This window comes from Protopterus annectens, chromosome 10.part0 (assembly GCF_019279795.1).
Source record: "Protopterus annectens isolate FY-2018-M chromosome 10.part0, PAN1.0, whole genome shotgun sequence".
Taxonomy (NCBI): domain Eukaryota; kingdom Metazoa; phylum Chordata; order Ceratodontiformes; family Protopteridae; genus Protopterus; species Protopterus annectens.
The window spans coordinates 1,408,264,135-1,408,277,657 of NC_056744.1; the positions used below are offsets into that span (position 1 = coordinate 1,408,264,135).

Below are 13,523 nucleotides of genomic sequence, written 5' to 3' on the forward strand. Positions count from 1 at the left end.
CATTACCAGGTTAGCTATGCTCCCCCCACAGGGGGACCCCATAGCTACCCCTATTTTTTGCAAGAAGAACTCATTGGAGAAAATGAAATAATTATTAGACAGCACTAGATCTATAAGTACTGAGACCAATTCAATCTCTCTGGTGGGTGCATTATGTTTTTTGAGCATAAAGACCACCCATTCTAGTTTGTTTTTTACACACGATTTTTGGATGAAACTTTGAATTATTTTAAAAACACAACTAACTTTCTTCAGTTTACAGCTACGTTCCATTGTGATACTATCACATATTTAGACATATGTTTAAATAAAAACTACGCTCTGAACACACTAACAGCTAAAATCTTAAGGAAAAATACATATTCTAACACGTTATTTCACTACACAAGTAGTCACCCTTTCCACCAGAAAAAATCTGTCATCAAGGGCCAATTGGTACGGGTCTCTAGAATGGTTAGTTTGGATGACGAATTTGTGGATGAGTGCCAGATCATTAAGAATATGTTTTTCATAGAGGGTATCCAGAGCCCCTCTTGGGCACACTTATTCAAGAGGTTTTGGATAAGAGGCAGAACAAAATCTATGTACCATTGTTAAGTGCTAATTCTATGTCAATAACCACAATAGAAAGTGACCTCATAGAGGTGTCAGATATTCTGAATGTCACAATGGAGGTCACTGATAGGGTTAGACAAGTAGATATGAATGTCTCAGTAAATTTTATAACCACCTATAGTGCATATAGCAAACATTGTTTGTTTATATTGAGGAAGAATTGGAATTTATTTAAGACTTTTCCAGAAATTTACCAGAAATTAGGTGAAGGCCCAATAGTAATATATAGGAAAGGGAAGAATCTCAAATCAATACTAGAAAGGTGTCATACAATACAGGTTAGGAATCCGGGTATGAGTAAATGTTTGAATTGCAATTATTGCAAGTATATGGATGAAACTAATAATTTTCAAATGAACGGAACATACAAGTTGAAAGGAAGATATAACTGTAATTCAACGTTTGTAACATATTTAGCAAGATGTACATCCTGTCCATGTTTTTACATTAGTAAAACAGAAAGGAGGTTACGAGAAAGGGTGTACGAGCATTTATATGCTATTAAAAAGCTTAAGCTAGAAAATGCACTTGCTAAACATGTAGGTAGTAATAGAAACCACAGCTTTAAGTTGATGGTGATAGATCAAGTTAAGGTAAACCCTAGGGGTGGACCAAAAAGCCTTAAACTTGATGAGCTTGAGTTGACCTGGCAAGTTAGACTGAATTCTTATAGCTTCCCAGGGCTTAATGATTCTTGTACGATCAGTAGCTTGTTAAAATTAGCTAGTTTAAAGAGATGAGAAAATGTAAGACACTCAATTATGGGAACAACTTAACATTTTCACAAGAGTGGTAGTACCACCTATATGTATTACCTGGGTTATCATTATGGGTTATTTCTATTAATATTGATTGTAAAAATTTTCAATAACTACTTGTTCCTCGATTTTATAAATGGAAAAATGAGGAGTGTTTTTTAACTGATGGATGATTTGTGTTGCCCTTTTAAATTTTCTGTATCAATTAAGTGGATTTTTTGTATTTATATACCTATCTTCGATGGTAGTTAGTATTCTGAAGAAGTCAGCATTGGAGGCTGACAAAAAGCGCTTAAATAAATTTTATTTATCTTCACAACTGTTCGTATTTGCTGTCTGCATTTATCTCCTACCCGTATTTTCCTATTACAGGTATAGTCAACCTGTTTGTTTTGGACTGGTTTTTCCCTTGCTATGTCTGGAGTTAGCTATTTCAAATGAGATCTGGGTAGCTATCGCTAGGCATCATGGGATAAGGGGTAGCCTCGAGCCAGTAAACAGCTCTCGAGCTATTGAAGATGGCCGAGTCGGAGCCGAGGATTGGCTCCAATCCCAACCAGCAGGAAAGAAGGCGAGATGAAGACAACTAACATGGAACGTTATGGCAGGTACATAACCTCTTTTTCTTTTCCATCCTGGTTCTGACACCATGTTGCTTTCGTGTTGATACACGAATAAACAAGTCATCTCGGTTCTGTTTAAGCAGTTCTGTTCTATACAAACACATTACTGTAAAGCTTATTTGACTATGATTAAGTAACTTGTATACAAACTAACTCCTGAAATCATACATGCTTACACGCAGGCTGCTTCTTCAAAATGGCACTAGGGGTTGCACGTGTCTGAAATATATACATGCACGCACAGCCTCGCATGTTTCCTTAAGGACATAGTGCACACACACACACACTACACTCTGATCTACAGTACAGTTTGCCCATTCTCTAAAAAAGAAATAACGTATACCAGGCACAGTCCACTGGGAGGAGGTCTTCAGGAGAACCCAGAACATGATGGAGAATTATATCTCTCAATACTAGGTCATTTTGCTGCCACTGCAACTCTCACTAGAACAAGTGGATCAGAAAATGTCAATGATTAATTTATATTTAGTTCCAGATTTTAAGACATTAAGAGTCTACGTATTTAATTCAATAAATGTACCTTATTGTTAAACTATATTCTTAAATTCTTTCATGACTATTTAATACTGCAATACTGAAGATGCATTGTATGTCTGAATATGGCTTAATTTTCTGTTTCTGCCATCACTCCCCCCATTTCCTTCGCTTTCTTTAAATCTAGTATTTTGAGTAAAATGTGAAAAAAAACAAAATCTTACAGCTGAAGATTTATATATGCATATTATTTATTTTATAGACTGGACCAATCCTTCAGTCTGCATGCTCTCCAAAGATGTATACTGCAGCACAATGGTCTTTGTCAAGAGCCGGAATTTTCTTCCTTGGAAAAGAGGATGGAAATATTGATGTATGGGATCTTTTAGAGAAAACACATGAGCCATCTCAAACACAGAACATCTCCACAGCACCAATTACCTGTATCAAACCATGGATTGTCACATGTAGGTTCAATGCAATCTTTAACAAATCTCTTGTACTAAGACTCGTGCTTTCTAAGGACAATGGATTCATTGTGCTGTTTAACTTTATATACACATGCATTCTCTTCTGACTGCACTTTATTTTTTCTGCTGTTTTTATATTAATGTTCCATGGACTATTTTTTCTGTCATTACTTTTTATTTTATGTAAAGCATACTGTCAAAACATATTAACCTCTCATGTTAAGTTGCCAATCTTGCCTTCATTCTTGCTGGATGGGTTCGGAGCCGATCCTCGGCTCCGACTCGGCCACTTACTAAAGCTCGAGAGCTAATTTTACCGGCTCGAGGCAACCCTATATCCCATGATGCTAGGCAATAACTCCCCATATCTCATTTGCCGCTTTCGCTTGCGAGGTGTGTTTTTTTACCGGATCCTGGTAAGTCTTACAGATTGATAGTTCAGTCACCCCTTTCTGAGTTAATTTATAGTTATTTCTTTCTTAGTGAGTAACTACCCTTAACTTTATTACTTTTTATATACCTTCCCTCTTTATTCCTTATATCCCACCCTTCCACTTAGGTTAGGCCTTAAGCCTGCCCCTTTCCTATTTTTTCTTAGGGATCCTGTGAGTGTTTGGGTGTGTCAGTATCCCTATTAACAATTTATTGTTAATTTATAATTTAAGAGTGTGTGTGTGTGTGTGTGTGTTTGTTGTTTTTGTTACTTTTGGGAACCCTCGACACTGTTATGTCAAAGGAACCTAAAGAGGTTAAGGTCTCGGGCTTTAAGAAGTGTGACTCGTGCTGTCAGAAAATGTCTCTGACAGATGGTCACACTTCTTGTGTTTACTGCCTGGGACCCCTGCACCTGCAGGACTCTTGTTCAGTATGTCATGCATTCAGTCCAAGAGTCCTGCAGGAGCGCAGGAACAAACTTATACTGAGGGGCTTGTTAAAGCCCGAGGGCTCCCCGACTAAGTCTGCGTCGGGGAGGCCCTCGAAACCAGCAAAACCATCAGTTCCAACTACTAAGCCTTCAGCTGCTGGCTCCTTGTCTGTACCTAGATCGGCTCCGGCTGGAGCCGATCCTTTTCAGTCACAGATTCCAGTCTCGGCACCACTCTGTGCCGATACCTCTGAGCCCATGCTTGCACTGTCGGCTCCGGCTGGAGCCGACGTGTCCTCGGCTCTGTTGGCTCCATCTAAGAAGAGGTCAAGATCCCCTTCATTAGAGTCCATCCATTCGGTTCCGAGGTCTCCCTTGCTCTCGGAGCAGAGCCATCGGAGCCGATCTTCTCAGTCATCCAGACTTTCAGATCACGACCTTGAGAGAGTGGTAAGTAGGCTGTTAAAGTCTCAGGCATTGGCCCAGATGATCTCTAGCCCGTCTCATCAGATGGTAGCTATTACGACTCCACCTAAATTTCCTCCCTCGACTCTCCCTCAGAGTTCAGAGCAGGAGCTCCTCGGAGCCGTGACTGTTGTGGCGTCGGAGCCGATACCTCCCCCTTCGGCTCCTTCGTCTTCCGCTCCGATCTCCTCCTTGATACCTTCATTGGATGGATCCAGGCACCTGATCTCTCTCGCCAGCTCCGAGGGGGAGAGTGGCATCGGACCATTGTCTGACCCCGTTCTCCCTCTCGGAGCGTCGGCGCTGGTGAGCTCGGCCCCAACATCGACTTCGGTGCCTTCCCTGTCGGTGCGGCCTGGGTTTCCTACCTCTTCGGAGCGGGGGCCCTCTGGCCTTTCTGATAGGGGAGCCTTCGAGGTGATGAGGAGTGTACTAGCTCCAGGGCATAGTCAACGGTCAGCTCCATCAGCTCCTCTCACTACAGTGCCTGCTGATGTCTCTTCCCACTCTCTTGCTCCCGGACCCAGAGATCCAACACCTCAGGTTTCCCCACTGGGAATTTCTTCCTCTTCCGAGGTTTCTCCTGACCTGTCAGCGGAGCCTCCACGTAAGAGGACATGTAAGAGGAAGCATGTGGACTCCCCCGAGTCCATTACATCTGACACCGACTTGGATGAGTCGGAGGGATCCCCAAAGTTCCCCTCTGAGGATGTCTCTTTCTCAGACATCCTAGAAATCCTAAAGCAGAGGGGGAACTGGTCTTCCCTTAATCCTTCCGAGGACGAGTCGGTGTACCTGGAGGCATTTGGTTCTCGACCCTCCACCTCCTCGGTGTCTCCGCCTTTCGACCCCCTTATGGAAGTGGTGGCTCGGAAGGCGTGGTCGGCCCCAGATTCGGTGGAACCCCCCCCCTCGGAGGTCATCAAAATTCATCACAGCACCAGTTGACAAGCAATTCCTAACAAAAGGTGTACCGGCGGATGCCATGGTGGTGGCTGCAGCCACCAAGAAGGAACTAGCTGATCCTTCAGTACCTATCCATCCTGCTAATAAGGATTCTAGGACCATGGATAGGTACGGTAAGTGGATATTTTCTTCAGCGACCTTTGCCATGCGGTCGCTGAATTACTTGTGTCACTTCACCCGCCTTCAGACAGATATTCTCAAAGAGTTGGGAGAAGTCTTACAGGATCCATCAGCTGCTGGGTCCCAGGATAAAATAAACTCACAGCTTGGAACCCTGAACTCGATTGTTAACTCCTCCATGCGTCTAATTTCATATGCAGCCGATGGAGCGAGTAGGGCCGCAGGCACAGGAGTGGCCTTAAGGCGTCATGCCTGGATGCGGCTGTGTAATTTCGCGGATCCTTTCAAGGCGTCCTTCACAAATTCCCCTTTTGATGGTTCGGCTTTGTTCGGACCTCAAGTGAAAGACACTTTGACCAGATGCGAACAAGATGGCAAGACTCTTTCTGCCGTAGGAGTCCATTTCTCCACCCCTTCAAGACCATACCCTAAGGGTCAGAAGGGTGGAAAAATGTGGTTCTGCAAATCTCAAGGAGTCACACCTGATGCGAGAGGTCAGTTTACCCCCAGAGGCAGAGGGGGTAACAACAACAGACGCCACCCTAGGGGCAGAGGGGGTCCGCAGAACCAGGGTAGCAGGGAGCCTCTCTCTGACAAACCTTTCCAGCATCCCTGAGATGTTGCCCGATTGTCCACCTTCGAAGGCAGTCGGGGGAAGATTGTCGCTGTACCCAATAGCCTGGCTTTCCCTTACTCAAGACAAATGGGTACAGTCGATCATATCCGAGGGTTACAAAATTCCCTTTATCCAAACCCCAATTCAGCAAACGGGAACCCTTCCAGATGTTCTACCCGATCTAAGGGAACTAGCAGTATCAGAAATATCAAAGCTGCTAGCAAAAAGAGCCATCCAGCCAGTCCCAGCAGACCAACTAGGATCCGGAATCTACTCAAGGTTCTTTTTGGTACCGAAAAAGACAGGGGACTGGAAACCAATATTAGATCTCAGCAAACTAAACAAGTTTGTAAAGAGAACAAGATTCTGGATGGTCACGCTTCAGTCCATTCTGCCCTTTCTGGGCAAGGACAATTGGATGTGCTCAGTGGACCTTCAAGATGCGTACTATCACATCAAAATTCACAGGGGCTCCAGAAGGTTTCTCCGCTTTCGGCTGGGGGCCAGTCACTACCAATTCAGAGCCCTGCTCTTTTGTCTCACTACAGCCCCCAGAGTGTTCACCAAATGTATGGCAGCGGTTACGGCTCACCTGAGACGGCAAGGATTCCAGGTGTTTCCATATCTAGATGACTGGCTTCTCACTGCCACCACCAGGCATCAACTTCTCCAAGCCAGAACTTACACCATTCACATTTGCAGAGGGCTAGGAATCTCTATAAATTTCGAAAAGTCTGCCTTGTCAGTCTATTACCTTCATAGGCGCCAACTTGAACACCGTACAACTTTCAGCAAAGTTAACAGACCAAAAAGAGTCTTACATATTCAAAATCATGTTCAGGTTCTTCTTCAGAGTGACAAAATTCAGGCCAGGTATGTCCTGAAAGTATTGGGTATTATGGCAGCCGCCATAACACTTCTTCCCTTGTGCATTTTCACATGCGTCTTCCTCAGTGGATGCTGTTTACCCAATAGTCCTTTCAGCAACTCCTCATGCACCACAAGATCATGATAACTTGAACTTGCAAAAGTCATCTGTCCTGGTGGATATTGTCCCCTCAAGTCCATCAGGGCAGACCTTTTGCTCCTCCTCCCCCGGTCACCACTGTGACATCGGATGCCTCCCTGATCGGGTGGGGGGGCATTTTCAGGGCAGGATGGTCCATGGCACTTGGCAATCTTTCGAGCGCCACCTGCACATAAATGTCCTAGAGATGAGAGCAGTGCTTTTAACGTTGCAAGCCCTCCATGACTCTTTTCCCCTAGGAACTATTGCAATTCAAACGGACAATATGTCCGTAGTGTGGTACATCAACAAGCAAGGCGGAACCAAGTCCTATCCCCTGTGTCGAGAGGCACTCAGACTTTGGCAATGGGCAATCTCCTCTCGGCGGTTTCTGATAGCAACGCATATCCCCGGGATGTCAAACTTCATAGCGGACAGGTTGAGCAGAGCCATACTCATGCCGCACGAGTGGTCTCTCAAACAATCTGTGGCAGAAGAGATTTTTCAGAAGTGGGGCCTTCCTTGCTGCGATCTTTTTGCTACACCCCAAAACAGCAAATGCCCCAACTTCTTCACCCTCTTCCCCCTTCCAGGCCATCCCCTCAGAGACGGTCTAGTCCAAGATTGGCCTCGGGGACTTCTCTATGCCTTTCCACCCTTTCCTCTAATAGTAATTCAGAAAGCAACCGCCTTGAGAGCCAAGTTGATTCTCATTGCCCCTTATTGGCCTTGACAGATATGGTTTCCGTTCCTACATTGTTATCTCTTGGTACAGTCTTGGCATCTGGACCTAGCTCCAGATCTGTTGACCCATAAGTCGGGGCAGCTGCACCAATCCCTACATTCTCTCAACCTCACTGCTTGGTTGCTCCACTTCCGTCTTTAGCCAGGTTTCCTATGATTTCTAATCCCGTCCGGGATATCATAGTAGCTTCCCTTAAATCTTCCACCAGAAGGATTTACACTAGTAAATGGAAACGTTTCTCCTTCTGGGCAAAGACAAGGAATATAGATCCCTTTACTGCCCCAATTCATTCGGTCTTAGACTTCCTAGCCGAAATTTTTCATTCAGGGTCTTCTGCCTCTACAGTAAAAGTTCAGTTGGCAGCCATATCGAATTTTCATATAGGCTTATCGGACCACAACATCATGTCCCATAAGCTTTGCAAAGCTTTCCTTAAAGGTGTATTTTTACTTAAGCCTCCGATCAAAGACCCTCCACCTCAGTGGGATCTTAATTTAGTCTTAACATCCTTGATTCTTCCCCCCTTTGAACCTGCGGTCTCCTGTTCATTGAAATTTCTTTCCTGGAAGACACTCTTCCTAGTCGCCATTACTTCTGCTAGGAGAGTATCTGAGCTTCACGCCCTCTGCATTCGTCCTCCCTACTTAATCTTCCATAAAGACAAGAGTTTCTCTAAGGACTAATCCATCCTTCTTACCCAAGGTGGCTTCGCAGACAAATTTAAATCAATCAATTGATCTCCCAGTTTTTTTCCCAAACTACACAAATAGAGCGGAGCAAAAGCTACATTATCTAGATGTTCACCGCCAGCTCCGATGCTATTTGGATAGAACCAAACAAATAAGGAAGTCTGATCAACTGTTTTTATCGTATGCAGAAAATAAGAAAGGCCTTCCTGTATCTAAGGTAACCCTATCTAGGTGGCTGTCTTCTGTGATTACATCTATCTATAGATACAGGCAGAGAATTAACTTCTAAGCCAAAGGCCCATTCAACTAGAGCACTAGCTACATCTACAGCCTTTCAAGCTAGACTACCAATAGACACTATCTGTGCGGCATCCACATGGGCCTCTCCTCATACCTTTGTTTCGCATTATAAATTGGACATGGCCTCCAGGGACAGAGCAAAATTTGGTTCCACCGTTCTCAAGAGTCTGTTCCATTGAGCCACCCGGGGTGAAGGTGCTAGGGACGCAGTCCCATCCAGCAAGAATGAAGGCGAGATTGACAACTTAACATTGAGAAGTTATGTACCTACCATAACGTTCCATGTTAGTTGTCTTCTCTCGCCTTCTTTCTTGCGTCCCACCCACCATCCCCCTAGCCTGGACAGACCGAGAAGATCTTCCCTTCCTTGAAGGGTCCTTATATTCCCTTGTTCACCATCTAGGTGTCCTAGGATATATATATATAGTGTAAATAATTATCTTGGAGGTTTTTATCCCTCTTCCTCCTCCTTCCAGTTGGAGGATTTTTGTTTTATTGGCCTATGCTAGGTTTTTCAGCTTCCAAACGAGATCTGGGGAGTTATTGCCTAGCATCATGGGATATAGGGTTGCCTCGAGCCGGTAAAATTAGCTCTCGAGCTTTAGTAAGTGGCCGAGTCGGAGCCGAGGATCGGCACTGAACCCATCCAGCAAGAAAGAAGGCGAGAGAAGACAACTAACATGGAATGTTATGGTAGGTACATAACTTCTCATTTTAGCACTACCAAAGTTGGAAATCTACTAACTAAAGAAATATGATTGGGACCACCATTATACCATGTTATTGAGAAGCGTTTATTTACTGAAGGAGTAGCACTTTATATATTGGGTACCTACTGTTAGTGTCTTGTAGTGAGACAGACAAAACAGTTTATCTAGTTTATTTAGTTTAGGTAAATTTCCTTTCAAATTAAGTTTTTACCCTATAAAACTTAAATGGAAAAACAAGCCTGCGGTATGGAAAATTGAACTATATCAAGCTCAAACTGGACTGTTTCATTCTGGAATGTTGGGTTACCTTACAAGTTAAAGAAACTCTCCCATAAGAATGGAGTTTAAAAAAGCAGCAAACCCAGCTAAAAAAGAAGAAGAGGAAAAAAGAAACCAGATGCTTAATGAACCACTTAATTACTGCACTAAAAAACAAATAAAATTCAAATGCCACTTGCATTTAACTTATTCAAGCCTATAGTTCCTTTTTGTATACCTCCAGTTCAAACCCACACTCTTTATGGCATCCAGAACTTTTTTGGGGCCTGGCTTTATTTCCCAAGTATCTTACCAGCTGTTAATAGCTAGTATTACTAAATGCAACAATATATTAAAATGACACTAAGACTGTTAATCTGGGATATTATACAGAAGAGAAATTAATCACTTTTCATCACTTATTATTCATATTTTCATTTTTATGTTCATTTTTTTCATAACTGAAAACCCTGCACATTATTGACAGGTATGATGTGATGTGCCATGGTGGGATACAGGAAATTCATTTTCAGTGTCCATTTATATCACACTATACCTGATATATTGATAGTTATTTGTTAGTATTTATGACAATAAACAATATTTCTATATGTCCTTAATATTTCAAAAAAAGTGACGTACAAACTGTTGCATTACATCAAGTGAAACCTTAGATGCCGTTGAAGAAAACACTCTTTCAAATTTGCACTGCTAAGTTGCACATTTTAAGAAATATCAAGCGTTACTTATATTGCAAATTTTACAATTAAGCATATGTTTTCATATTTCTGTAACTATCTCAGTAAACATGCACTCAGAGGAATTTCTTGTTGTCATGTGAAAACTTATGTCTGGTTAACAAAAATGTTCTAACAAAATATGTGTAGGTTTTATACAGTTGCCAAGATCTGACAAACTGAATGTAAATGTTTAGTAAAAAATATAATTTTGGATTTGTGTGCATTATAACATATTATAGTATTTATGGAAAGACTTTGAATGCACTATTATCACTGCAAAGAATACTTCTTACTGAAGAAATTGCTGTTTGTACAGTTCTAATAGCTTGTATTGTTCACAAAATTAATTTTATCGTATCCTTTTTAAGTTTATTTTTTAGAATATGTTCTGGAATTTAAAATGTGTGTAGGTGTGACATTCCATACCACTTAGGTGTTAATGAGTTAAATGAAAGAATAACTGCTTATGTTGAACATGGACTGACAAGAAGTGAAGATTTTAGTTTCAAAACTAGAGTGAAAACAAAGTAGATGGCAGTAATGCTGAGTGTAGGCCAGACTCATGAGTTTTATCAGACTCCAAAAACAGGGGCATTTTTGTAAGTGTTGAAAAAATTAGTCAGTTACTGCTTTACTCTGAATATGACAATTACTTTTTCTTAACAAGGTCTGCTAACTGCCACCAGTTCACTTCTATTTTATGGGGAAACATTGAATACTGCTTGTCTGGAACTTCCTCTTTGACTTGTTTCTTATCATATGCAAGAAGGCTGAACCTATTGTAACTACTTTGTGCTATTTCTGAAAATGGTTAAATGAAAAAAAAAAAAAAAAAAAAAAACAGATCCTGCACCAGCATCACCAGTTGTCACAATCCTTTCAAATTAAAGTGACTGTTTTTTATTATTTCAAGTCATTTAACAAGTCTTTTTATTCCATACAAGTCATTGCCCAAGGAAACTCCTCTTCAGACTCTGGTCCTAACTATATTTTCCTAAAATGTCCAATTCACAAAGGCAAACCACTACTGATTGCCACAACCTATCTACCACCCCCTAAATAAATTCAAATCACTCATCACTAATATCCTAAACAACTGTCCCAAAAAATAATAATGTATTATTTATTTATTGCATTTGTTTACCGGGAAAGTCCACTGGGCCTGATAAGAGCCCATTTTCAGTGGAGGCCAGGGGAGAAAAGCTCCACATGTAATTACATACAAAGAAAAATTAGACACAAACAATACAGAGTATATAAGGTAGAGGTAGCACATTAAATAAAGTAATAATACATATAATAATTTGGTAATAATATTGCCTAAACTGATTATAACAGTGAAGAATTATTAAAAATTATGGTACAAGTGTAGGAATAGAAGTTTTAAATATTAAGTAAGATTATTAGCAGTGAGAGGAAATTAGCTTAAAGGGTAAAAGAAGGAGGCAGAAGGCTTAAAGTAGGGATAGCGTAAGCTAAAGTGACAGCAGAAGGAGTTAATATGATAAGAGAAGGTGAAGATAGACTAGTTGTAGAGTGATGATAAGAGAAGGGGAAGATAGACTAGTTGTAGAGTGAGGAGGAGTAGGATCTTGGGAGGGGGTTGTTGGGGGTGCAGGTGTATATCCAGTGTGAGAAGAGATGAAGTTTAAGGGATTTTTTAAAAGCAGTGGGATTACTGATAGTTCTGAGTGAAGGAGGGAGACTATTCCATAGCTTGAAGACAGTAAAAGAATACAGCATTTGACTGGCTGAGAGCTTAGGTTTATCAGTGCTTAATAGCAATTTGTTTTCTGACCTTAGATGTCGATTAGGATGGTTAATGGTCAAAATGGAGGAGAAGGATGGGCAGGCTGTTGGGTAGTAAATAAGTTTATGGGGAGTAGTTAGTTGTAGGTATATGAGGTGATGGGGAATTCGAGACAGTTTAGTTGATGTAGTGCGGAACAGTGGTGGGTGGAGAATTTAGCATTTGTAGCAAATTTGGCAACTTTATTGTAGCATGAATTGAGTTTAGCTTTCAGAGAGGACTGGATATTGGTTAGGATGGAAGTGCCATAGAAGAGTGTTGGAAGCAGGAATGATGAGGCAAGAGCCTTTTTTGCAGAGAAGCTAAGAAATTAGTTGTGCCTATAAAGGGCTCCTAGTTTTTGCTGTTTTTTTTTATGTTGTTATGGATATGAAGGTCAAAGGTTAAGTTGTCGTCAATGATGACACTGAGTAATTTGGTATTGGGAACTACTTCAATAACTGTTATTTTGGGAATGAACAGAGAATTCAGACTTGTCAGCTGGGCTAGATTTTTTTGGGGGGTATATGTTAAGAGTTTAGTTTTATTGGGGTTAAGGGTAAGGTAGTTCTGTGACATCCAGGATTCAGTTGAGGTGAATGCTTTTTGGCCAAGTTCCTGTAGTAAGAGGCAGATTTAGAAGAGCAAATAGTAGACTCATCTGCTTATTGGATTACAGTACTGTGGGTAAGAGAAATGTGGAAGTAATTGATGAATATACTAAATAAAAGGGGACCCAGTATGGAACCATGGGGTACCCCTGTATTGGTGATGATGAAAGGTGAGGATCAGTGCTGCCAAATAGTAGATGGTTGCTTATTTCTGAGATAGTTAGGAAACCAATGAAGGGTGGAGGGAGAGGTGCCAAGGTTAGAGAGTTTAATAAGCAGAAGGGAGTGGGAAACTGTGTCGAATGCTTTGGATAGATCGAGAAAGGGTGCGGAGACTGGATCCATCATCCCTAGCTATATTAAATGTGTCCATGAAGGAAATCAGGGCAGTGTTGGTGCTATGTCCTCCCCTAAACCTAAAGCCATGTTGAGTGGTGGAAAGGAGGTGGTGTTTAACCAGGTGACTAGGAGATGAGTGTGAATGCACTTGTCAAGTATTTATGAGATGGGGAGATAATGGCAATATAGAAGACTTCAGTCTTAATTATCTTGGCCCCTTTCATCTGACTTGGAGACTTTCCTAGCAGACCTAGGTCTTTTTCAGCTCATAAAAGAACCAACAAGACCTTATCTCAGGTCCTTCAAACATTCAACACTCGACCTGATTATTGCAAACATACCA

The 13,523-nt window shown here is 41.7% G+C and overlaps 1 protein-coding gene across 1 annotated transcript in view; it reads left to right on the forward strand.

Moving 5' to 3' along the window:
* The window catches only part of LOC122814288 (dynein axonemal intermediate chain 3-like), a 948,661-nt gene that overhangs the window by 638,729 nt on the left and 296,409 nt on the right, over positions 1-13,523 (forward strand). The window contains exon 10 of the mRNA XM_044086878.1: positions 2,754-2,958. Coding sequence (XP_043942813.1) covers positions 2,754-2,958 — 205 coding nt within the window. The remainder of the gene's footprint in view (positions 1-2,753; positions 2,959-13,523) is intronic.